We start from the raw sequence: 25111 nt of genomic DNA on the forward strand, positions 1-25111 counted from the left end.
TTGATGCACAATCAATCCCTCTGCCCACTGCGGGCACCTCCCCAGGCTGGAGCCAGAACCTCTTCAAAAGATATTCTGGGTCTACTCCACCCGTGAAGCCCTTCCTCAGAAAACAAAGCTGCATCATTTTATTTAGTCTGATGACTGAGGCTCAGAGTTAAAGCTCATGTTGAAGGGGTTCATCGAAGAGCTATCGTCTCTCCAGGCAGCTTGGGACACAGCTGTGGGCTCGGGGGAGCTCTGAGCTTTGTCACAACTTTCTTCCATACGTTCTCATCACATTGGTTCTTTGAGGGAAGGTGAAGCCCCTGTTAGGTTTCTGAGGGGAGGAGCTCAGTGTCAACTCTCAGGGAGTGGGCCACAGGAGACCTGCTTGCAGGCAGCAAGACGTCCTGAAGGGAAGGTGGGAGGAGAACTCCAAAGACATGTTACGGGTTTGGTAACAGCATTTCTTACACCGGTGACAGGACAGGTACAGGATCTCAGGATCACAGGCTGTCAGGGCAGAATCGGACATCCCCTCACTGGGCAGGCCAGTGGCCCAGAGAATGTAAAGTAACTCACTCAAGGTCACAGAGCTAGTTGGAGCTAGTGCAGAACCACAGCTCGGGACCTCAGACCCTGAAACTTAAGCTCCCCCCTTCCACCACTGCCTCTTCCCATCTCTTCCAGGACCTAGCAGGGCCTGTGCATAAGGCAGTCGCTTAGTTAGTGTGGTGTCCCCTCCCCTGTTCTCTGCTGTCTGTGGTTCCGTCCCTCCCACTGGGGCTCTAGCGAGGCTCACAACACTGTCCTGGGTCTCATTTCAGTGATGAGGGCTCTTCTCCAACTCCCAGCCCTCCTGGCGTCCCTGATCTTGCTCCAGGCTACGGTGTCTGCCACAAGAGGTAAGTGTATCCTTGTACTCATTTCCTGGGACTGCCATTACAAAGCACCCCAAACTGGGTGACTTAAGACAACAGAAATTTATTCTCTCATAGTCCAGGAGGCTAGAAGTCCAAAATCAGGGTGTGGGCACGCTCCCTCTGAAGGCTCTAGAGGAAAATCCTTCCTGCCTCTTGCAGCTTCTGGCGGCTCCTGGCATCCTTGGAGTTCCTTGGCTTGTAGCTGTACCACCCAATCTCTGCCTCAGTCTACACATAGCCATCTACTCTGTGTGTCTTCTCTTATTACAAAGCCACCCGTGGTTGGATTTAGGGCCCATCCCAATCCAGTGTGACATCATTTTAATTAATTACATCTGCAAAGACCCTATTTCCAAATAAGGTCACATTCTGAGGTCCCATGTGGATGTGAATTTTGGAAGGAACACTATGTAACCCACTACACTCTCCTTGTTCAGAGGATGGCTCCCGACCCCCATGCTCCAGACCCCAATATAAGTGAAAACAAGGAATCCTCTACCTCACGCCATCCACTTCCCTACTTCAGGGTCCTGAAAGTAAGCTCTTTGACAGACCTGCTTAAGAGTGCATGCAACCTTCTCACCAGGAACCACAACAATCTTCACAGTGCAGGAGCCCAAGCCAACCTGAGTGGTCACACTCCTTAATCCCATCACTGGGTATTCTAGTGGAATCTCAAAGAGCAATTTTGACATCTTATTGAAGATCCCAGAGTATTCTTCCCATTCTGTGCTTTTTCCCCTTAAGGACTCTTGTGAAACTTTCCTAATCTTGATCTCCTGCCTGCTCAGATTTGAGGGTTGGGAGTAATGGCTGAGAAAGAGGGAGACAGAAGCAAAGGGCATCTCAAGGTGGCGGGGTCTGATACCCTGCTTCTTGCTTCCCCCACCCCCAAGCACAGACCACCAGAACTGCTGCCATCTCCGACGCTGTGAGTCAGGCCAAGGTCCAAGTCAACAAGGCCTTCCTGGATTCCCGAACCAGGTATGTGAAATGCACGCGCACACACCCACTTCCCTTCACAGGCTCCCTGATAGCGACAAGCGCATCGAGGCCAGCCCTGACAAGCCAGTGGGCCAAAGCAATTATAAAACTTGCCTATCCCAAGTACTGGCAAGCAGGAGCAATAGCCCCCAGAAAATCCTCAGCCTGTAAGGTACCTTGGAACAAGACACCTTATCTAATCTTGTAAGGACTTTCTTCCACGTGGCCCCCCCCCCCAATGTTTCCTTGGGTCATGCATTCCAGAGTCTCAAAAAGCCTCTAGGCTGAAATTCCTCATTCACTGACTGACTTAGGTCAGGTTGACCAGAAGCAGAACCTGAGATGCGGATTAACATGCAGGTGACGTCTTAAGGGAGTGCTCTCAGGGAAGCTGCGGGGGAATGAAGGAAACAAAAGTAGAAGGAAGAAGTTAGACAAGGATGTGGTTTTGGGTCTAGCCTCGGCCTGACCCCACAGGGGTACCTGGGACATAAGTTGTTCCTCAGAGCCTGTCCCACCTCAGAGCAAGGGACGGAGCTTTTGTCTGCCCATATCAGTCAGGTGGCTGCAGGTGTGAGCTGGGGGGAGGTGTGCCAGCACCTGTGTAAGTCCTGGGCCCCTCCAGCCAGGCAGCTCCAACGGCTTCAAGCAAGTGCCCAGCAGGTTACAGGTGTGAGCCTTTAGTGGCCACACCCGCAGCAGCCAGGCAGGAGCTCAGCAAGCCTCTTAAAGTATCCGACGGAGCCCAGGAGCCCGCCGGGCACCGGCAGAGACAGCCTCCCTCCAACCACGTGGAAGCCTGGGCTTCCCAGAACAAGTGATACAGGCTGGTGCCAGCCCTCACTCTAGCAAGAGGGCAGACAAGAAATAAGATTAAACTTGTACCAAGCAAAAAACTACCTTATTCTTTCCTCTCACTGTCCCTTTACAAGAGACCTGGGCCTTCCCTCCTGGGTCCTTGAATGAACCCTCAAGCAGTCCTGTCACTTTTTCGGTGACTTTTAGATGAGAAAACGTACGCTGGTCACCTCTGGTCCCAAGAACAGTATCATTTCAGGAATTAAAATGTCAGCATAAGAAAACAAAGCCCAAGGTTCCCAGTCCCCTCAGCTCAGAACTGCCCGAAGCCAGGCCCATATGGGATGGGGCCGCTGTCTGCTACTCCCTCTTACTGGACGACTCCTCCTCCCCTGGCCCAGGCAGCACATCTAACTCCCTCGGACAACTTAGTGCCTGGAGGGGGCAGAAAGTCTCTCCTCACACACACTTCTGGTCTCTCAGAGATTCTGCTGCCAACTCTATAAACTGGAAAATTCTCTGTCCAGCAGCTCACAGCTCCAACCTTCAGCCGGGGAACATTGGCTTGCTCCCTCGCCCCTCCTCACCCCTTTTGGGCCAGGTCCCTCCAGCAGACTAACAGCTCTGCCCTGCTGCAGGACAGCTCTGTGCCCAGGGCTGCCCTGTCTCTCTCACTCTGCTGTAGGCGGAAAGTGCCAGCTACCACTTCTCTCCATCGGGCTCTTTAGGCAGGTATCAAACACTGGCCAAGACTCCAGGACACAGTCAAGCCTCCTCTTAGGGCCTCTCTCCCTAGAAGGAAACTGGTAAAGGGGTAGCCCCATGGTGGCAGGAGGAAAAAGCCCAGTACTTCAGCAACTGTCTCCAGATGAAATTCTCTCTCCCTCCTCAACTTCAATCCTTTTGCAACTCCAAGGTGGGGGATAGAATAAAAGCCACTGGCTAGTTCTTGGGTGTAGGCACCTCACAGATACATAAAGAGTCACAGTTAAATATTCTATGACACAAGTACACAAACAATCCAGCAATCATGGTTTGTGGTGAGGTTGATGATAGAAATAAACGGAGTGATGGGTGCCTCTCTGGGCACTGGGATCAGGGAAGGCCACTGGAGGATGAGAAAGAGCCAGCCTGCAGAGAGCTAGGGGTGGCATTTCAGCTGAGAACAGCAAAGAGCCTGCAGTGCTCAGGAAATAGAAAGAAGGCCTGTGCTGGTGGAGGTGGCAGACAAGGAAGACCATACATGAGGTGAGAGCAGAGAGGTGGGCCCCAAGGGCCACAGAATCAGAAAATAGCTTAGTGGGGGCCGGGACATGGTGGGGGAGGGGAGAGATGGCAATGACTGCTTAATGGGTACGGGGTCTCCTTTGGAGATGATGAAAATGTTTTGGACCTAAATGGAGGTGATGGCTGCACGACATTGTGAGTATACAACACAGTAGCAGGTGGATTCGTCCACATTCCAGGATAAGCCATTGAAGCTGTTTAATCAGAGTGGCATCATCTGATTTTTATCCTGAAAAGATCAGTCCAGTAGCTATGTGGAGAGCAGATGGGGAGGGGACAGCAGGGGAGGCAGGAGACCAGTCAGGAGGCTACTGCAATTGTGCAGATGGGAGAGGACGGAAGCTAGGACCAGGGTGGAGGCCATGGAGATGGCGAGGAGTTCCTGCAAAGACATTCCTGCTCCCATGGAGCCCATCCCCAACGCAGAGAAGGAGGGGAGGCCCTGGAGAGTCAGCGTTCAGGCAGAGAGCCACACGGAGCTCAGGGCAGGGGAGGAAGGGAGGAGCACCGACCCATGCGTGGGACCTTTCAGGTGGAGTCCTTCCTTCCTTCGGACGTGGGGTGGGAGGGGGGACTCTAAAATATTTCCCACCAGCCCCTTCGGGACCTGGCTGATGCTAACGCTGCTGATGCTGCTGGCACATGTGAGTGTTCACCCTGGCTCAGATGCAGCTCTGGGTGCTTTCCATTCATTCCTCCCAAAAATCCTGTGGAGTACTAAACCGAACTGTATAATATAGCTGTTTTTGTGGTTAAAAATGATCAAATAACGTGGTTCAAGCTAAGGTTACTATCATTATCCTCATTTTACCAATAAGGAAACTGGCACAGAGAGGTTAAGTAACCTGCCCAAAGGCACACAACTGGTATGTGGCCATCAGGAGTCAAAGCCAGCCAGTTTGTTCCAAAGTTCATATGTATGTCCCTGATATAAGTAAACTATGTTTCCCGGGGCACCAATGAGGGGCAGGTCACTCAGAGGTCATATAATTAAACCAATCCTGGTAGAACCAGGATTGAAATCTGGGGCTGTCTGGCTCTAGGCCCATGCTCTAGGCTTGCACTGTCCAATAGAACTTTCTGGAATGGTGAGACAGATATCTGCACTGTCCATTATAACAGCCACTAACTACATGTGGCTATGGGGCTCTTGAATGTAGCTAGTGCAAGTGAGGAACTGAATTTTTAATTTTATTTAATTTTAATAAATTTCAACTTAAATAGCCACATTTGGCTAGTGGTTACCATTGAACAGTGCCCAGTCTGGGCTACTGGCCATGCTGTCTTTTGTAAGAGCAGCAAACACAGTGTGGCTTATTTCTTGGGTTCTTTTTAATCAAGTTTGCGGGGAGATTGGAAGGCAGTAGGTCTGGTGATGAGAACCAAATCATCATAGTCCTCCTGGTGGCTGTCCCACTCACCCATGAAGCCACTCAGGCTGAGACACTGTGCCCTCTAACACTTTAAATAGATTGATGGCCTAATGTGTAGTGACAGGCCAGGCATTACAGGCACGGAATTGTACCCAAAAAGCAGGGCTCTCTTTTGTGAGAATTTGAGCCACTTCCAATATTTCAGAGTTTTAGAGCCATAGAGATCACCTCATATAGAACCCCCTCATCTCATACACAGGGAAACTGAGGCACAGTGAGGAGTAGAGGGTTCTCATGGAGGGACTTCTCTAACACCACCTTGCCCTCGGACGCCTCTGTGTTGTCACAAACTTCTTAGTAGAAGGGTTTTGGGTTTCTCATTTTACACATGCGAAATTAAGGAATCAAAAGGCTGAACATCTCACCCAAGCTGTTTAGCAATCATCTGGACGCTACACAGACCACACCTACTCACCTGCACAGCTCTAGGGCCGACACAATAAAGGATGTTTTCACGGCAGATCTGGAGGCCCATAGCATCTTAACTCTAGAAGTTGCAGTCCACAGGCTCAGTGAGATGCCAGCCACATGTGAGGGGTTCCTCAAGTCTGCATCAGCATGTCCTGAGACCTGGTGCTTTTGAGGTGCCCCAGCTGATTCTGACACAACCAGCCCAGGTGCAACACTCTGACAGGAATTCAGGCACCACTCACGTGCATCCACCTGCCTTCCCTCAGAACCAGGCCTAACAAACCTTAACGACTATGGCAGCCTCTTTCTCCCAGAAGAGATTTGTCAGAGGCCTTAGAAGAGAAATGAAGAACAATCCTGAGAGCACAGAAGTGCTTGTCCATGTGCTTGCTGCCCATACCCCTGCGGCTCCTCCCTACACACACGCCACCTCCCACCCCTAGGGTGGGCCAGCAACCCCCTTCAAGGCGCCAGGTCATGATCTCCATTGCTCTCCATTGTAGGCTGAAGACTGCCTTGAGCTCTGAGACTCCCACCACTCGACAGCTCTCAGAGTACCTCAAGCACGCCAAAGGCCAGACCCGCACGGCCATCCGCAACGGGCAGGTGTGGGAGGAGTCCTTAAAGAGACTGAAGCAGAAGGCGTTCTTGACCAACGTCACAGGTATGGAAGACCCGCTAGCCCTCCAACAGCAGGAAGGGCCAGGAGAGAGCAGAGGCCCCCAAAAGCTGCACTTGCTGTAGGAGCTATCTACTTAGAGAGGCACTCCTGTCTCTCTCAGAATCAGTAGACCAGACTGGCAGAGCAGGGAGGGGCTTAAAGGACAGCTAGGCCAATGCTCTTTTTGCAGACCAAGGAACTCAGACCTAGCAAGGTCACACTGCCAACTCTTAATGAGCGGACATTGGTGCCCGTTGTATAATACCATCCGTAAAACCTCTGCCCAGAGGAGGTGCTTAAGTCAATAAACATGGGTTCCCTGTCCCAAACCACAGTGTCACCACTTCTACTACTAAAGGGGACATTTAAGTCACCTACACCAGGAGGATTTACTGGGATTATGTTACAGGAGATGAGATTTCCTTCTTGTTCTGGGTAATGTGGAGCTGAAACAATCAACTGATGGCTTGGTCGTGACTTCCTCCTCCCCTCCACCCCTACTCCCAACCAAATGCCACAGCCCATGGAGGGTCAGGGAGGCAGGGGTTTGGTCCCGACAGGAGGAAGAGGCTGCAGGGTCTCCTGGGGAAAACATCAAGTGAGGGAGGATACCTGGTCTAGGGCTTGGGCAAATGCCAGAGCTCCAAAAGAAGGAAACTGGAACAAGGTAGGGAGGAGGAGGGAGCACTTTGGACTCTCAGACTCAAAAGATGCTGAGGGTTGAACCCCAGTCCCTGCCAACTTTCACAGATGGTCCCCCTCGAGGAAGTCCCCACAGAGCCAGATTCCCTGGGCTCCCCTTCACTGCAGACACTAGTATGGATGACCGGCTGCATGAGCAGGCTGGTAGCTCGCTCCATGCTGTGCCCACATCAAACCTCCTGCTGTCAAAAGCCCCCACTCTGTTACTCCTCCCAAGACCACCCTTGCCCCCGACTTAAAGATTGATTACCCGTCCCTCCCAACATCTTTCCTATCTATATACCTGCTTGCTTGGTACTTTAGATGTCAGCAAAGCTTTGGAAGAAAAGCAATCTAATTAAACTAACTCATACTAGCATATGCTTAACCTCCCAGGGGTATTTTCAATCTAAAAGAAAGATTTGTAGATTCAAATGAATCTTGATCTAGTAGACAAGGAGTTACTAGCAATTCTGGGTGCATTCCCAGTTACTCACTATTTATGTGGCCTCGGGCAAGCTTCTTAAGCACCATGATCTCAGTTTCTTCTCTGTAAAGTGGGAATAAAAATTCTTACTTAATGAATCATTAGGATTAAATGAGAAACCACCTGAGAAATGCTTACTTAGAACATGGGATGTATTCCAAAAAATGTAAGTTCACCCCGGTTTCCTTTCCTGCCTCCCACCCGTGCCTCACAATGGAGGAAGAACTCAGCCCCTTTGGGGTCCCTTCTGTTTTAGTTCCCAGCCCGGACTTGACTTTGCTGTCTTGGGAGGTGGGCTGTGAGGTCCCTGCTCCTATGGTTAAATGCGACGTGAACAGCCCCTACCGCACCATCACGGGACACTGTAATAACAGGTGACTGGGCGTGGGCGGGTGGGTCCACGGGGGGCCGATCCTGCCAACTCCCTCCGCGCGCAGCCTCGCCCGGCCCTGCCCGCCTGCCCCTTGGGCATACCAAGCAGAACTCCCCCTGCCTTAGCCTCCAGGACTTGGGTCCCCAGCCTGCTAAAGATGACACGCCTGCAGCGGTCCCCCGGGCACCTCGCACCGGGGCAGAGGAGTCCCGCGCCTTCAGGGGGTGGGGGCAGCTCAGAAACCCCCCAAGTGAGAGGCACCTCCTCTCAGTCCCCTTTCTCTCGGCAGAGGCTCCCGGCCCCTTCTCCCCTGGGGTCCTGAGCTTTGGAACCCCGGGGCCAGTGGGCGCCCCGCACGGCCGCAAACCCTGGGGCCGCGGGGCCGAGGCTGAGGGCGGGTCTTGCTGGTTTCAGGATGAAGCCCGCGCTGGGCGCCGCCAACAGGGCGCTGGCGCGCTGGCTGCCGGCCGAGTACGAGGACGGGCTCTCCCTCCCCTTCGGGTGGACGCCGGGGAAGACGCGGAACGGCCGCCCTCTCCCGCTGGTGAGGGCGGGCCGGGGGTGGGGCGAGCCCGGAAGCGTGCGGGGAAGGATGGGAGCCAGAGCCGAGGGGACGCACTCCCGAGGGTGGGAGCCGCCGAAGAGAGATGGAGGTTTGCACTTGCTCCCTGGAGGTGTTCCCCAAAATGCCACCAGAGGGCAGCAGAGCTCGGAGCCCGGAGCCCAGCCACGTGAGGGTCACGTCCCAGCCGCCAAAGGCCAGATACCCTGGGGTCTCCCAGGCAGATGGCCTCCCTGCCCCATCCCGCTGGCGCTTACCCCTGCCCCAGCCCCCGGAGTGCGTCAGCTGTCGTGTGCCTGGAGGTCCTATCTGTTGCCTCATCTGAGTTGGCAGCCCCTACCCGGAGCCCCTCTCCTATTCCCAGACACCTGGCCCCTCCATGGGACTTACTTCAGAGGCGGCCTGTCTTTGTTTTCTGTCTTTATAATGGAAAGGGCACTGGCTTTTCAAGTCATCAAGTCACATAGACCTGGGTTCAATCCAGGACCTTGGAGAATTGACTTTGCCTCTCTAAGATTCAGTCTCCTCCTCCACAAAAATGGGATAATGCCACCCACCTCGGCTCCTCACGGGGATTAAATGTACCTGTAACATCGTAGGTACTCGATAAACTGTACTTGAATCTGAATCTCAAAGCACTTTTCCTCCAATCCACCCTGCTCTCTCCATCTGTAGGCCCGTGAGGTATCCAACGAGATTGTCCGCTATATGAATGAGGAAGATGTTCTGGACCAAAACAGGTCCCTGCTCTTCATGCAATGGGGTCAAATTGTGGACCACGACCTGGACTTTGCCCCGGAAACTGAGCTGGGGAGTAACGAGTACACCAAAGCCCAGTGTGATGAGCACTGTATCCAGGGAGACAACTGTTTCCCCATCATGGTAGGCCCCTGCAGCTGACGTCCCTGACAAACCTCTTGCTCACCCTGATGTAGCAGACATTCCCAGCCCATCAGCCAGGTTCTAATTCCATAGCTTCCCAAGCCTCACACACGCGTCCATTCACTTACTTATCTGTTTATTCAGTAAGTAGACATTAACCATCTACTCTGAGCCAGGCAGTGCACTAAGCACTGGGGGGTTAAAGGTGAATAAGACACTGCTCCCGCTCTCAAAGACAAAGGGCTAGTGGGGGAAATAGACAAGTAAACTACTAATGGCGAAACTGAGAAGCTTTCAGGAGGGTGGTCCACATCCTCAGCTCAGCAGCATTGGTATCACCTGGGGGCTTGTTAGAAATGCAGAATTACAAGACTTACCCAGACACTGGGAAATAGATTGTACATTTTACCAAGGTCCCCAGCAGACTCATCTTATGCACAGTAAAGTTTGTGGAATGCTGCTGTAAGTCATCCCGAATGATGACTTCAGCTCCCAGAAGGAGCTAAGATATGATGGATGAATCAGAGTGACGGCAGAGATGTGTGGGAATTTCCAGCAGGAAGGGAGAGGAATTTGCAGTGTTGCGCCTTTTCTTCTTGCTCATGGGTTTTTACAGTTAGAGTCATGTGTTCGTTCAAACAACACAGTAAGCCTATGTGCTGTGGTATAAAGATGTGGAATGAGGTCAATCTGGATCTGAATCCCACATCGTTCCCTTCCAGTTTGTAAGCTCTTAGGCAAGTTACTTAATCTTTTGGGGCCTCAGTTTTCTCATCTGTAAAATGGGACCTAATTGTCTGCCTTACAGGGTTTTATGAGAACCAAAGAGAGGTAAAGTATGCATAATGCCTGGTGCATGGCAGGTCCAAAATAAACAAATGGTGGCTGTTGCTAGCAGTAATTATTAACAATCCTCTTTCATCTCATGTGCTGCCTTCCTGTCCAGGGATCTCAGGACTCCCTCCCTACCAAAAATTTGGAGCCCTTGCTGTGTAAGAATGAATGATCGCCCTCAGCTCTTTTACCACAGCAGGATGTAATGAACTTCAGGGTATCATGGGCTCAGGGTGTGTAAGGTCAGCAGGAGGCAGCTGGGGTCAGGGTCCGGTACCAGCGTCCCAGGAGGGCACCATCAGAATTTTTGCATCCAGACTTGCCCTGGGAAGAGGTTGCCAGGGCCCAGCTATGCTGCCCCCTACACAATCACCCACCCCCGATCTCTCTGCAGTTCCCACCCAATGACCCCAAGATGGAGACTCAAGGGAAGTGCATGCCTTTCTTCCGAGCTGGGTTTGTCTGCCCCACTCCGCCCTATCAGTCCTTGGCCCGAGAGCAGATCAACGCTCTGACCTCCTTCCTGGACGCCAGCTTTGTGTACAGCTCTGAGCCAAGCCTGGCCAGCCGTCTCCGCAACTTCAGCAGCCCCCTGGGCCTCATGGCTGTCAACCAGGAGGTCTCGGACCATGGGCTGCCCTACCTGCCCTTTGTCAACAAGAAGCCAAGCCCCTGCGAATTCATCAACACCACTGCTGGTGTGCCCTGCTTCCTGGCAGGTGAGTCTAGGCTAGGAACAGAAGGGCCCAAGGACAAGGGGATTATGCGGGGAAGCTTTACCACTGCTCCCTTACTGTCATCTTTCTGGAAAAATGCACACCAAGCCACCGCTGTCCTTGGCACTGGTCCAGGACTGGCAGAAGGGCCCAGATGAATAAAGAATCTGAGAACATGGGTTCACTGTAAAACAAAATAAGGAAGTCCAGAAAAGCACAAAGAAAATAAAAAGAAAATCCACACAATCCCACCACCCACTGATAATTATTGTTAACATTTAATGCCTATCTTTCCAGTATTTTTTCTACACAGATATAGTTCTACATTGTTTTACGTAGAGGTCCTACCATAAATAATGCTCTATAACCTGATGCAGTCACTTAATATACCCCCATCATTAACTATCCTTCTGCAACATGATTTTTAAGGGCTGCCTGGTGCTCCATGATATATGTTACTGTAACTTATTTTCTCCGTCCTATTTGGAGGCATTTAGTTATTTCTAGTTTTTCTGTGTTTTGTTGGTGTTTAAGTAATGAACATCCCTGTTGATAAACCTTTGCTCTCACTTTTAATACATTTATTAAGATAATTTTCTAGAAGAGAAAGTTCTAGGTTAAGAGGAATGTATTTTTTAAGGTTTTTTATAACCCAGGCTCAAAACCCCCACTCCATTAACTTGTGCAAGACCAAAGCCTCCCAATTCCGTTCATTCCAGGGGCTCATGCTCTCCTGGTCCTCTCTGTCTGTAGCTTCTGGAGACCTTTCCTCCTCCAAAAATCCAGTCTCCTGAGACAAACCCCTGGCCACCCTGACATGGCAGAAGGCAGAAGTGTAGGCCAAGATCTCTTGCATTTTCTGTCCACACATACCCTACATCGATCCAGATACAAAACCAAGCCCTTTCCTGTTTTTCATAAAAATATTCACTACCACCAAGCGTTTATAATTTAATGGAATTTACTGAAGATTAGAGGACGCAGAGAGAAGTTCCCTTGTGAAACACCTAGTCTTTCACCATTTAACTGGCCCCCCAAGCTTGTTCCTCTCCCCCGACCCCAGGAGGTCCCCATCTCCAGATTCTAGTCCCTTTATTACCCAGAGGACTTCAGCCCTACTCAGGCTCCTACCCTCAAAACTACATTCCTGAAACCTTTAAAGTTGCTCTGCAAAGAGCCCCTCATTTATTTGAACTGCTCTTCTTAAAAGGCAATTGGATTATCGTTAGCAACATTTTATTTTTTAGTATGTCCCCTGTAGGTTTTACCACATCATCCCCATTTTCACAGATAAGGGGACTGAGGCTCAGAAATGTTAAGTAACTTGCCCAAGGTCACACAGCAAAAAAGTGTGTGTCTAAAACTGAGGTTCAAACCTGTGATTCCCCATCCCTCTTATGATCCCTCTCCACCTGACTTCCCCTAAGTTGACTGGAACGAGGGGCTTAGGAGAGGGTCCCCATCATTTCTTTGTGCAGGTTACTGGGTCTTGGGGCTGCTCAGGGAGAACCCACCTTCCTGCCTTCTGGGCTTTCAGGAGATTCCCGAGCCTCAGAGCAGATCCTGCTGGCCACTCTGCACACCCTCTTTCTCCGTGAGCACAACCGGCTGGCCAGAGAACTAAACAGACTCAACCCTCAGTGGGATGGAGAGAAGCTCTACCAGGAAGCCCGGAAAATCCTGGGAGCCTTTGTGCAGGTACAGAGCCCTGCCGCCATGCCCACCTGGCTCCCACTCCTGGCTCTGCCTCTGCTCCCTGCCACACCTCTAGCTACCCTCTCTGTGGTCGACACTCCATTTCCCCTTTCTCTCCTCCACTGCCTCTCTCCCATTGTCTTACTGTTTTAAACCAGATTCTCTGTCCCCAAATGAATCCCTGGATTCAGAATGTTGGAGAGTCATTCATGTGTTGGTCCCTTCAGTACGCCTTTCCTGGTACCATCACTGGGGCCATAGGCTCCATCACCCCTGGGACTGCTACCTAGCAGTGATTTAGGTTATTTTAATTTGATTCTCTTTCTTTTTAATTCTCCACACCTAAACCACACGTCATGGGCTTTCTCAACTGAGATGGTTGATGGGCTGAATAACTTGAAGAAACTTAGAAAGGTTAATATGTTGATATTCACCATGCACCTATTTTTTAAACATTTTATTTTGAAATAATTATAGATTCTCAGGAAGTTGCAAAAAGATGTACACGGAGGTCCCCTGTGCCCTTTACCCAGCCTCTCCTAGTGCTAACATTTTGCATAACTGTGATACAATAGCAAAACCAGGAAGTTAATTTTGATACAAACCACAGAGCTTATTCAGATTTCACCAGTTATAAAGGCAATCATCCGTGTGTGTGTGTGTGTGTGTGTGTGTGTGTGTGTGTGTGTGTGGCTCTACGCAATTTTATCTACAAATGTGTAAATTTTATTTACACACTTACATGTGTAGCTTCACGTAACTGCCACCGCAATAAAGATACTTAACTGTACCATAACCACAAGATTCCCTCAAGCTACTCCTTCGTAGCCACATCCACATTTGCCCCCATATCCATAACCCCTGGCAGCCACTAATCTGTTCTCCATCTCTGTAGTTATGTTATTTCACAAGTGTTACGTAAATGGAATTATGCAGTATGCACCCTTTTGAGATGGGCTTTTTTCATTGAGCGTAATATCTTTGAGGTTCATCCAAGTTTGTTTGTTTTTTTTTAATGTTGCTGAAATTCTGCTTTTATTTTAATTGAAACATTTATGGGTAAGTGGTTGTGTATATCAACAGTTCATTCCTTTTTGCTGCTGAGTAGTATTCTATGGCCTGGACATACTACAGTGTATTTAACCATTCGTCTATGAAAAGACATTGGATAGTTTCCAGTTTGGGACTATTGTGAAAAAAGCTGCTGTGAACCTTCATGTATAAGTTTCTGCATGAAAATAAATGTTTATTTCTTTGAGATATAGGCCCAAGAGTACAACTGCTGGGTCATATGGTAAGTCCGTTCTTAGTTTTAAAAAGAACTGCTGAACTACTTTCCAGAGTGGCTGTATCATTTTACATTCCCATAAGCAATGTATGCATGATCCAGTTTCTCAGCATCCAGGTCAATATTTGATGTCATCACTATGTTTTATTTTATCCTTTTAGATATGTGTGTTGTAATATCTCATTGTGATTTTAATTTGCATTTCTCTAATGGCTAGTGATGTTGAACATCTTTTAATGTGTTCATTTGCCATCTGTATATCCTCTTCAATAAAATATCTGTTCATATATTTTGTCCATTTTTAAATTGGACTCTGTCTTTTAGTGCAGAATTTTGAGAGTTTTAAAAATACGTATTTCTAGATACGAGTCCTTTGTCAGATATGTGATTTGCAGATATTTCCTCCCAGTCTGTACTTTGTTTGTTCATCCTCTTAACAGTCTTTTGCAGAGCAAAAGATTTTTATTTTAATGAAGTTCATTTTATCAATTTTTCCTTTCATGAATTGTGCTTGTGGTGTCAATCTCAGAATTCTTTTCCTAGTCCTAGGTCCCCAAATTTTTCTCCTGTTTTTTTTTTTTTTTCTACAAGTTTTATTGTTTTATGTTTTATATTTAAGTCCATGATCCATTTGGGGTTAATTTTTATATAAAGTGAGGTTTAGGTCAAAATTCTTCTTTTCTTTTTTCTTTTTCCTATGAATATCCAATTGCTCCAGCAGCACTTATTGAAAAGGCTATCCTTTCGAGATAGGGGATGCTCAGTTCAGGGTTCAAGTTCACGGGTTCAGGTTTCAGAGCACACCTCTGGGTTTCAAGCCACTCCCCAAGGTCTTAGGCCCTTCCTCTAGGCCCTCCTCTAGAAGAGAGTTACTGTTGCTCATTGGACCTATTTTCAGCACCAATGGGGGAAATTGAGACCTCGGGGGCAGACTTATGCAAATCCAGGGGCTGGGCATACTCAGTAGAAAGGGATATGTAACCCTAATAGCCAAGCATGCTCAGTGAAGTGGAATTTATCCTTTGAATGACCTTCCACTAGAGGTGCTAAAGAGTACAGAATATTCTTGAATAGTTTGGTGCATGCAATGGAATTTGACCAATGAACATGCCCTAAAAGAGACCAATTGAGCATGTGCAAAACTAGGTTACATAACTGGGACCCACCCCCTTAGTTGAATATTCATTAGATGCTATGAATATGTATTAGATAGCAAAACTATAAAAGTGGAACCCCAGTAGATGGTAGGGTCATTGCTCACTTTCCTGGGGCCATCCTACACCTTGCCTGCTCAGGTGTGTATGCTTTACTTTTGTATCAAACTTACTTTCAGCAAGCAGCTGCTCACTCTCTTAAGCCAGCCTGCACTCTGTACTATAAGTGTGTCTTTCTTACTTTTGTATTAAACTTGGTGTGGTCCCTGTTCAGTCTCTGGAGCTAAGCCACTCTCTATCTCTGTGAAGTCCATATTTCTTATCTGTTACATTCCACCTGTTTTCATCTTCTGCTGTGTCTCTGATCTTGAATTCTTTCCTGGGGCGGAGTCAAGAACCTGGTAAGAGGATGGGGTGCCTTGAGGCCAGCTATCGGGCCTCCCCAGACCCTCTCCTCTGGTATCACTTTCTCCAATGAATTGCTTTTGTTTGTCAAAAATTATTTGGGCATATTTATATAGATCTGTTTCTGGATTGTTTATTCCATTGCATTAATACATGTGTCTTTTCCTCCACCCATAGCACAATGTTCAATTAATGTAGCTATGAAGTAAACCTTAACACACTTTATTCTTCTTTTTCAAAATTGTTTTGGCTATTCTAAGGTCTTTCCCTTTCCGTACATATTTTTAAATAAGCTTGCGTATGTCTACAAAAAAATCCTTGCTGAGATTTTGATAGGAATTACATTAAACCTATAGATCGATTTATGGAGAATTGGCATCTTTTCAATATTGAATTTTCCAATTTGTAAGCACAGTATATCTCTCCAATATTTATGTTTTTCTTTGATTCTTTAATCAGCATTTTGTAATTTTTATGATACAGATCCTGTACATGTTTTGTTAGATTTGCACCTGAATATTTCATTTTCTTTGGAGGAATTGTAAATTGTATTAGATATTTTATTTCAGTTTCTGCTTGTTTGTTATCAGTGTGTAAAAATATAATTGTTTGTGTTGTTTTTGTATCCTGTGAATTTGCTGAATTCAATTAGTTCTAGGGGTTTTTCCATTGATTCCTTGGCATTTTCTACATAGACAGTCGTGTCATCTGCAAATAAAGGCCTGTATTTCTTCTTTTCTAATCTATATGATTTTTACTTTTTTTCTTGTCTCATTACCTGGAAATTCCTAGAACTTTCTAGTAGCTAGAGTTTCCAGTACTATATAGAATGAGAGTTGTGAGAGCAGACATCCTTGTCTTCCCTATCTTAGAGGGAAAGTATTCAATCTTTCACCATTAAGTATAATATTAATTGTAAATTTTTTGTAGATGCCCTTTATGAGAATGAGGAAGTTCTTTTCTATTCCTAGCGTATTGAGAGTTTTTAATCATGAATAGGTGTTGAATTTTGTCAAGTGGTTTTTCTACATCAATCGATATGATCATATAATTTTTCTTCTTAACCTGTTCTGCGTGCTTTGGATTTATTTTGCTCTTCTTTTTCCAGTTTCTTGAGGTATGAATTTAGATAATGGATTTGCAATCTTTCCTCTTTTCTAATGTAAGTATTTAGTGCTATAAAATCCCCTCTTAGCACTGAGTTAGCTGTATCCCACAAATTTTGGTATGTTTTGTTTTTATTCTTTAGTATGTATTTTTTAATTTCCTTTCAGACTCCCTCTTTGAAGTGTGTTATTAATTTTCCAAGTGTTGTAGATTTTCCTGTTGCCTTTTTGTTATTGATTTCTAGTTTGATTTCATCATGATCAGAGAATATGTTCTGTATGATTTCAATTCTTTTAAATTTGTCCAAGTTTGTTTTATAACCCTGGTGTGGTCTATCTTGTTGAATGTTACATGCATCCTTAAAAAGAATGTATATTCTACTGCTGTTGGTTAGAATGTTCTATTAATGTCAATTAGATCCTATTGGTTGATGGTGCTATTCAGTTCTTCATGATCCTCACTGATTTTTCATCTAGTAGTTCTACCACTTGCTGACAGTACTATAACTGAAAATGTGTCTGTTTCTTCTTTCAGCTGTATCAGTTTTTGCTTCATGTATTTTGAAACTCTGATGATTGATACACAGACATTTAGGATTGCTCTATCTCCTTGATGGATAGATGCTTTTATTGTTATATAATATTGCTTTTTGTTCTAGGTAATTTTCTTTGCTCTGAAGTCAACTTTATTAATATAGCTGCTTCTACTTTTTAAAATTAGTGTCTCCATGACATATCTTATTTCATCAATTTCAACCTACCTATGTCACTGTGTATAAAGTGAGTTTCTTGTAGACAACATATAACTGAGTTACTTTCTTTTTAAATATGTGCTCTGCCAGTCTCTGCCTTTTAACTGGTGTGTTTAGACCATTTACCTTTAATTATTAATGTTTTAGGGCTTACATCTGTCATTTTATTATTTCTTTTTGTTTGTTCCTTCTGTTTCTTTTTCTTCTGTTGTTACTGTTTTTTATTGGGGGGGTTGTTTGTTTTTTGTTTTTTGTTTTGCTTTCCTGTGGGTTAATTGAACATTTTTTAGAGGTCTATTTTCATTTTCATATATTGCTTTGTGTAGTTTTCTTAGTTCTCAGTATTTATAGATAGGTAGGTAGACACATGGGTGTAGAAAGATGCAGATTGTTGTGCATTGAATATCCCCCTCAAACTGATTGCAGCTTGAACTGTATTCCCCAAATTTTATATATTAGTAGCTTGATCCCCACTATGACTGTTAAGAGGGTGGGAAATCCTATCATGGTCATTTCAAGGCAGGGCCTTGAAAAGGTGATTAGAGTCTGAGGACCATGCATAGGTGAATGGATTAAAAATGGTGGTCATGGGCATGGTTCTGAGGGCTTTAAAAGGAGAGTATGTGAGAAGCTGTCTCTGCCTCTGCTCTGCCATTTTCTGCCATGTGAGAGTCCTGCATTGCTGCAAAGCCACCACCAAATAAGACCCTCACCAGATGTTTTTCCTGGACTTTGGATGTTCAGCCTCTGAAACTGTAAGCAATAAATTTCATTTTCTTATAAATTACCCAGTTGCAGGTATTTTGTTATAAGCAACAGAAATGGACTAATACACACACACACATGCGCACGCGCGCACACACACACACGTGTATATGTGGGCACTTCAAAAAGCTCATGGAAAGATTTGTATTATCTTTCAATTCCATTTTTCCATGAATTGAAAAATAATACAAATCTTTCCATAAACTTTTTGAAGACCCCTCATGTGCGTGTGTGTGTGTGTGACATATCACAACCTGCTGGTGTCAATGTTTTATCATTTCAAGTGAAGTATAAAAAACTTGTTTCTATTATGTCCCTTTACCTTCCCCACTTTTTAAATGTAATTGTCTTAAGGATTTCCTCTACATGCATTTAGCACCACATCAGACGGTGATTCAACCATAAGATGTGATGAGAGAAACTCATAATGTAAAAAATAATTTATGTGTACTTTTATTTTACCCATCACATTGTTTTCTTTTTCCCCTTTCTGAAAGTACCAGCCTTCTTCTGTTATCATTTTCTTTGTGTTTAAAGAGTTTCCTTTAGCCATTCTTTAAAGATAGGTCTGCTAGCAACAAATTCTCTTAGTTTTCCTTTGAGAATGTCTTTATTTCCCCTTTATTCCTGAAGAATAGTTTCACCAGATACTAGATTCAGGGTTGACAGTTCTTTTCTTTCAGCACATGAAAAATGTTGCGCCACTTCTTTCTGGCCTGCATGGTTTCAGATGAGAAATTCTCTGTTATTTGAATTGTTCCTTTACAGGTATTGTATCATTTCTCTTTGGCTGATTTTAAAACTTTCTTTGTGTTTAGTTTTCAGAAACTTAATTATGATGTGTCTTGGAGTGAATTTCTTTGAGTTTATCAGGTTTGGGTTTCATTCAGGTTCTTGAATCTGTAAATTTATATCTTCCACCGGTTTTGAGGAATTTTCAAGCATTATTTCTTCAAATACTTTTTCAGTTTCACCCCCTTTCTCCTCCACTTCTAAAACTCAATTGATAGGAATATTAGATCTTTTGTTATTGTCCCACAGAACCCTGAGGCTCTTGTTTGCGGTTTTTTGTGGGGGTTTTTGGCTATTTTTTCTTGGTGTTAAGATTGAGTAAATTCTATTCATCTATCTTCAGTTCTATCCTCTGTCATCTCCACTCTACTATCAAGTCTATCCCGTGTTTTTTCTTATTTCAGTTAGTGTATTTTCAGTCCTATAATTTCAATTTGTTTCTTTTTTATAACTTCTACTTCTTTGCTGAGACATTCTGTCTTGTCACTTGTTTCTCTCTTCTTACTAGGACACCAGCCATACTGGATTAGAGCCCCACCCTTATGCCCTCATTTAACCTTAACTACCTCATTAAAGGCCATGTCTACAAATACAGTCTCATCGGGAGTTAGGGCTTCAACATAGGAATATGGGAGGTACATAATGCAGTCATAACAAGGATTTGGGGGACCGTAAGAAAAAGAAACCCACTCAATCTAGTTCAGATGTACAGTATTGGTTCAACCCTACACATGTGTCAAATGGAAAATGTTTCTCCTGGGACCCCAAGGAAGGTAGTGTAGTTGGGCCTCATAAAGGGTTGGAGCTAGAGATTGGAAACCATTTGAAATTAGGGCAAGTACTCATGCTGTCTCCTCTCTGTTCCTCTCTGTTTCTCCATTTTTCTCCATTCTGTGTGCAGATGGGTTTTCTCTGCTTTTCACTACATGTTAGAAAATGATGCTGCATGTGACTACCTGTCCCCTCAAATCAAGCACTATCTGAAACAGTTTAGAAAGCTGTGTCCAAAATCTAAATTCCTGAGAGAGAGAATCTGACTGACCAGCTTGGTGTGGTGCCTCAGCTGGGCTGGTCCACTGTGGCCAGCGGCAGTGTTCTGTCTCCTGCTGCCTCCCACAGCCTGAGGAACAGACCGCCTGTTCCACAGACATCCCCACAGGTTATGCCACTGAACAACTTGGAAGCAACCTAAGAGTAAATCAATAAAATGACCAATGGATGCAACAGAATATTGTTCATATTTAAAATAATTGTGAAAGCTATGTAGAAATGTGGGAAATGTTAAGTGAAAGGGCAGAATGCAAAGATATATGTTCTCTAGGATTACAACTACATAAAAATATATATTATATAGACAAAGACTAAAAAGAAAGAATTAAAAATTAATGTAATTATTGTGTTACATGGAGCATGATTTTTCTTTTCTGAAAATTTTTTTCTATTTGTGTTAGCTCATTGTTCTTGAGTAAAGCAAAACCAGAAACCAACTTCTTGCTGGTACAGCATTTCTTTCAGAACTGGAGACTGGATGAACTGCCCCTGGTTATACCTAATCATTCCTGCAGTTCATCATTTTTCTTGTCCTGGCCTAGGGGGAAAAGCTTAATAGTATGACATTGTTACATTAAAGTGACACACAAGGACTGCCACTTTAGCATTAAGGTCATAAACTTAGAGCAAAGATGATAAGGAGAGTTTATCTCAGTGTCAAATACAAACGACTGATTAGTAAAGCCCATGTTGAGACAAATCATGAGATCAGCAGAAAGAATGATATGATTGATTAGTAATGTCTGCCATGGTCACAGGAATGGGAACTGGGTACATATGCTATCCCTTTGCCATCTGATTTTTGACTGTTCATATCTCTTAGTGGCAGTGCCTTTCCAGCCTCCTTTTGCAGGGGGTTAAGCCTTCTCACGCCCTTTCCTCATGTCTTATTTCATCCTGCAGATTATCACCTTTAGGGACTACCTACCCATTGTGCTAGGTGATGATATGCAGAAGTGGATCCCCCCATACCAAGGATACAATGAATCTGTGGATCCCCGAATTTCCAATGTCTTTACCTTTGCCTTTCGTTTTGGCCATTTGGAGATCCCCTCCACTATGTCCCGCTTGGATGAGAATTACCAGCCATGGGGTCCAGAACCAGAGCTCCCCCTGCACACCCTCTTCTTCAACACCTGGAGGATGGTCAAAGATGGTATGTCCTTTCAGGGAAATGCTGTCACCTGGCTCTGCCACTCTGTAGCCTTCTCATAGGGAAATCTGCTTGGAAGTCACACTCCAAGCACTTCCTGTGTGACCTTTAGCAGGCGAATTCACTCCACTCAGCCTCAGTTTCATTTGTAAAATGGGAACAATAATAGTACCCACCTCACAAGGATATTCAAAAAATTAAATGATATATATAACTGTAGAGCACCCTACAATGGTTCCTGACACACAGGAGGTAATCAATAAATCTTAGTATTATTTCTTTCCTCTGTCTGGCTCCTAAGGTGCCTGGGATTTCCCTACCTCCTTTACCTTAACTAAGCTTCTCTGGCCTCTGTAGAAAGAATTAATAGGCTTGGTAAAGAAATTGTTCTTTTCTGTTCCCCTCTAGAGCCTCCCACCTCCCTGAGGTGCCAGAGGCTGGACCCAGCTCTCCTTTATTCCTGAGCTGTACTGTGGTGAAACTGGCTTCACTTAAGGCCTACCAAGTCAGGGCCATTTCCTAAAGATGTATGTTCCCTCTCCCCACGCTGTGATGTTCCTCAGGGGAGCATATGGAGAGAGAAGGAGCTGAGTCCATGAACTACAGCTTGAAAAAAATCTTGACATTCATCCCATCACTCCATGCCTGCCCCTTTCTGCCACCCCCAAAGCCAGCAGTCTGGACCCCCCTGTCCTCTTGGCACACCTTACGGGCTGCATTGTGCTCTTCTCTCCCTGCTTCCAGCCTGAGACCTTCAGCTGGCCCTGCCTGGAACTGAGAGAAAAGGTCTGGTGGGGGGAGGGACCAGTGTGGAAGATGTCATCACCCCACCCCCATCTAAGGATGGCCTCGGGGTCTCCCTTGGCAGGTGGAACTGATCCTCTTGTGCGGGGCCTGCTAGCCAAGAAGGCCAAGCTGATGAAATCGAATAAAATGATGACTGAAGAGCTGCGCAGCAAGCTTTTCCAGCCGACTCACAGGATCCATGGCTTTGACCTGGCTGCCATCAACATCCAGCGTTGCCGTGACCATGGGCAGCCTGGTGAGTGGGCCTGGGAGGGGGAACTTTAACTACTTTCTGGGGCCCTGGAGACTGTCCTCTGTAACCTTGAAGATCTGATCAATTCTGAAACAGAAGGTAAGCCAGTTTTTTAAACCCACTTTGCTCATCTATGATGTGGAATCTTCCATTCTCCCTAATGCAGAAACAGGAGCACATATCTGGTACTATCTTGGACTTCCTCAAATGAAAAAGAGATCAACTAACTTGTAAAACCAGTTTAAAAGTCCGTAAAAGAGTAGAGAGAATTTGATGACTGTTGGACCCTTCTTTTGTACCCATGAAAGGCAATTTAATGTAGTAATTAAGAGACAGACTGCCTGAGTTCAAATCCCAGCTATGCCATTAACTAGTTAAGGGACTTTGGGCAAGTTACTTGACAGTTCTGTTATTCAGTTTACATGTTTGTACAGTGCTTAGAATAGAGCCCAGACCCATAGAAGCACCATGTTACCTACTAGCCCTCTCAAGACTGAACTGCCACAGATAGAAAACATCAGATCACTGCCTCCCCTGTCTGTGAGCCCAGACTTTTGGGGGCTGATGGAGCTGGAGTGGGTATGCCCCCATAGGAGGCCATGTCAGGAAGTCCCTGGGATGAGACAGCCTTAGCCTCTCCACCCTAGGGTACAACTCCTGGAGAGGCTTTTGTGACCTCCTGCAGCCGCAGACACTGGAGCAGCTGGATTCTGTGCTGCAGAACAAGATGCTGGCCAAGAAGTTACTGGATCTATATGGGACCCCAGACAACATTGACATCTGGATGGGGGCCATTGCTGAGCCCCTGGTAGAAAGGGGCCGAGTGGGGCCTCTCCTGGCCTGCCTCCTAGGCAAACAGTTCCAGCAGATCCGTGATGGAGACAGGCAAGTGAAATCTCAGCCAGAGAGGGGAGGGGGAGCCCTTCTCCAAGGGGCATGTTTCAATGTCCTGCCTATGGACTAACTCCGCTCCTCAGCATGGGGGGCTTTTTCCTGTTCCCAGTGACCCCCTGTGGCAGAGTGGGGAGGGGTCAGCAGCTAGACTATCTGGAGTGACCCTGCTTCTGTCTCTTCAGGTTCTGGTGGGAAAGCCCTGGTGTCTTCACAGAAAAGCAGCAGGACTCTCTACGGAAAATGTCCTTCTCACGCCTTGTCTGTGATAACACCCACATCACTAAGGTCCCACTGGACCCGTTCCAGGCCAACAACTACCCCCAAGGTTTTGTGGATTGCTCAGCCATTGATAAGCTGGACCTCTCACCCTGGGCCTCAGTGGAAATTAGGGACCTGGGCTCCACAGCCTCCCACACTACACAGTAAAGCTCCTTTCAGTCCACAGTGCAATTTCAAGCAAGTGCAATGACCCAGTCCCTTAGTGCTCCACACCCCAGTCTCAGCCCTTCTCTCCACTTGCCAGATGAATAGCTTACTCAAGACCAAGGGCAGCTGCCTCAGTCTTTCCAGCTCTTCCACTTGGCTCCCACCGCTTCCACCCCATCCTCTCTGTCTGGAAATCCTCCTTTCTGTTAAGAATGGGACACTCTGAGACACTCTTCCAGTCCAGCTTGCCCGTGCAACCCATCCTCTCCCATGAATAAGACTTCACTGAGGCTGTGGCCTTTGACCCTTACTTTCCACCTGTTCTCTCCAACTAGATTGTAAGCTCCCTGAGCCAGGGGCTTTGGCCTGCTTCCAAGTATCCCTGGTGGCACCCAGCATGATGCTCAGCACATAGCAAGTCCTCAATAAATGTCTGATGATTGACTAAAGATGCTGGCAATGACACTGTTCCCTTCCAAAGGCAGGCCTTGGAATCTCTGCCAAACATGTAACTAGATGTTTACAGTCCATACATGCCTTACCGCGCTGATGTTATGTGCATGGGTCTGTTGGGTGAGAGGGCATGGTTTGGTGGGATTTCCAAGAGCTCTCAAAGAAAGGAGAGGAGTCAAGGGGATCCTGGGAAAAAGAAGCAATGGCCGTGGAGTAGCAAGAGAGAGGACTTGGGCCAGGATTACAGGTGGTGGTGCCAAGGGATAAAACAGGAAGGAAAACCAAGCCTGGATTCCCTTACAGCTAAAATTAATTTCCTTTTAGTGGCCCTTCTAGGAAATACTCTCTTTTTCTAGGGCACTTCTTGGAGCCTGTGAAGCCTCTGAAGGGGCAGCTGTAGAATATTCCTTGAGCTGCTACCCAATACATACTCATCTGTTATTCTTTCAAAGTGACCCTCTGGGTAAGGTGAGCTCAGCAGGGCCTCCAGATCCCCTGACTGTCAGGGCGAGAGTGGGAGATACTTAGCATCCTGTGGGAAGAGCCCAGGAGCCAGAATGCCTGGGCTGCAGCCCTGGTTCTGGCACCTACTTCTTTGAGGCCTCAGATGAGTCCCTTCACCTCTCTGAGCAGCCCTCCCCTCACCAGTGGAATGGGAGGGGAGTATTTCTCCAGCTGCTCACCACAGTGAGGCCCTAACCTTACCTGGGGGCCCCATGAAAACCTCGACCCCATCATCCTGCACACCTCCGGCTCCCAGCTGCAGGTGCCCCTCCCCATGTGTGAGAAGACGGGAGGGAAGGGGAGGGGGTCTACCAGTCAGGCATAGGGATCGAGCTCCAGGCAAGACCACCAGGAGAATACACACCTCCCCTCCCTCAGTGCTAGCCCAGCCATCTGCTGTCACTGCTCTGGGGGCCTGGCCACATAAAGACAGGAGTGACAGGGAGTCTTCTGTCTGGAGGGCGTCTGAACCACTGGGCCAGGCTGCAGAGACGCAGAGGTCCCCATCATCTGTGGAGGGCCTGCCCTCCCACCAGACATCTGTTCCTTCTCTCTCGCAGCACGCTTTTGTCCTCTCTACTTCTTAGCACCTGGCACAGGCCTGACACAGAATGAGCATAT

The 25111-nt window shown here is 46.7% G+C and overlaps 1 protein-coding gene across 1 annotated transcript; it reads left to right on the forward strand.

Moving 5' to 3' along the window:
- The first annotated feature begins 811 nt into the window (after nt 1–811).
- On the forward strand, nt 812–23533 carry LPO (lactoperoxidase). The gene is made up of 12 exons (XM_063109771.1): nt 812–887; nt 1802–1889; nt 6322–6482; nt 7904–8021; nt 8435–8564; nt 9258–9464; nt 10693–11017; nt 12552–12712; nt 20925–21177; nt 22043–22216; nt 22861–23098; nt 23290–23533. Exons 1-12 carry the CDS (start codon nt 812–814, stop codon nt 23531–23533), a joined length of 2175 nt encoding a protein of 724 aa, XP_062965841.1.
- Nucleotides 23534–25111: the final 1578 nt, after the last annotated feature.

Source organism: Cynocephalus volans, chromosome 10 (genome assembly GCF_027409185.1).
Source record: "Cynocephalus volans isolate mCynVol1 chromosome 10, mCynVol1.pri, whole genome shotgun sequence".
Classification (NCBI taxonomy): Eukaryota; Metazoa; Chordata; class Mammalia; order Dermoptera; family Cynocephalidae; genus Cynocephalus; species Cynocephalus volans.

What these genes read in the sequence shown, in the direction of transcription:
- LPO (XM_063109771.1), top strand. Translation starts at nt 812, where the DNA reads ATGAGGGCTCTTCTCCAACTCCCAGCCCTCCTGGCGTCCCTGATCTTG. An exon ending in TTCCTGGATTCCCGAACCAG is followed by an intron (nt 1,890 to 6,321) that starts GTATGTGAAATG and finishes TCTCCATTGTAG; the next exon opens with GCTGAAGACTGCCTTGAGCT. An exon ending in GTTCTTGACCAACGTCACAG is followed by an intron (nt 6,483 to 7,903) that starts GTATGGAAGACC and finishes CTTCTGTTTTAG; the next exon opens with TTCCCAGCCCGGACTTGACT.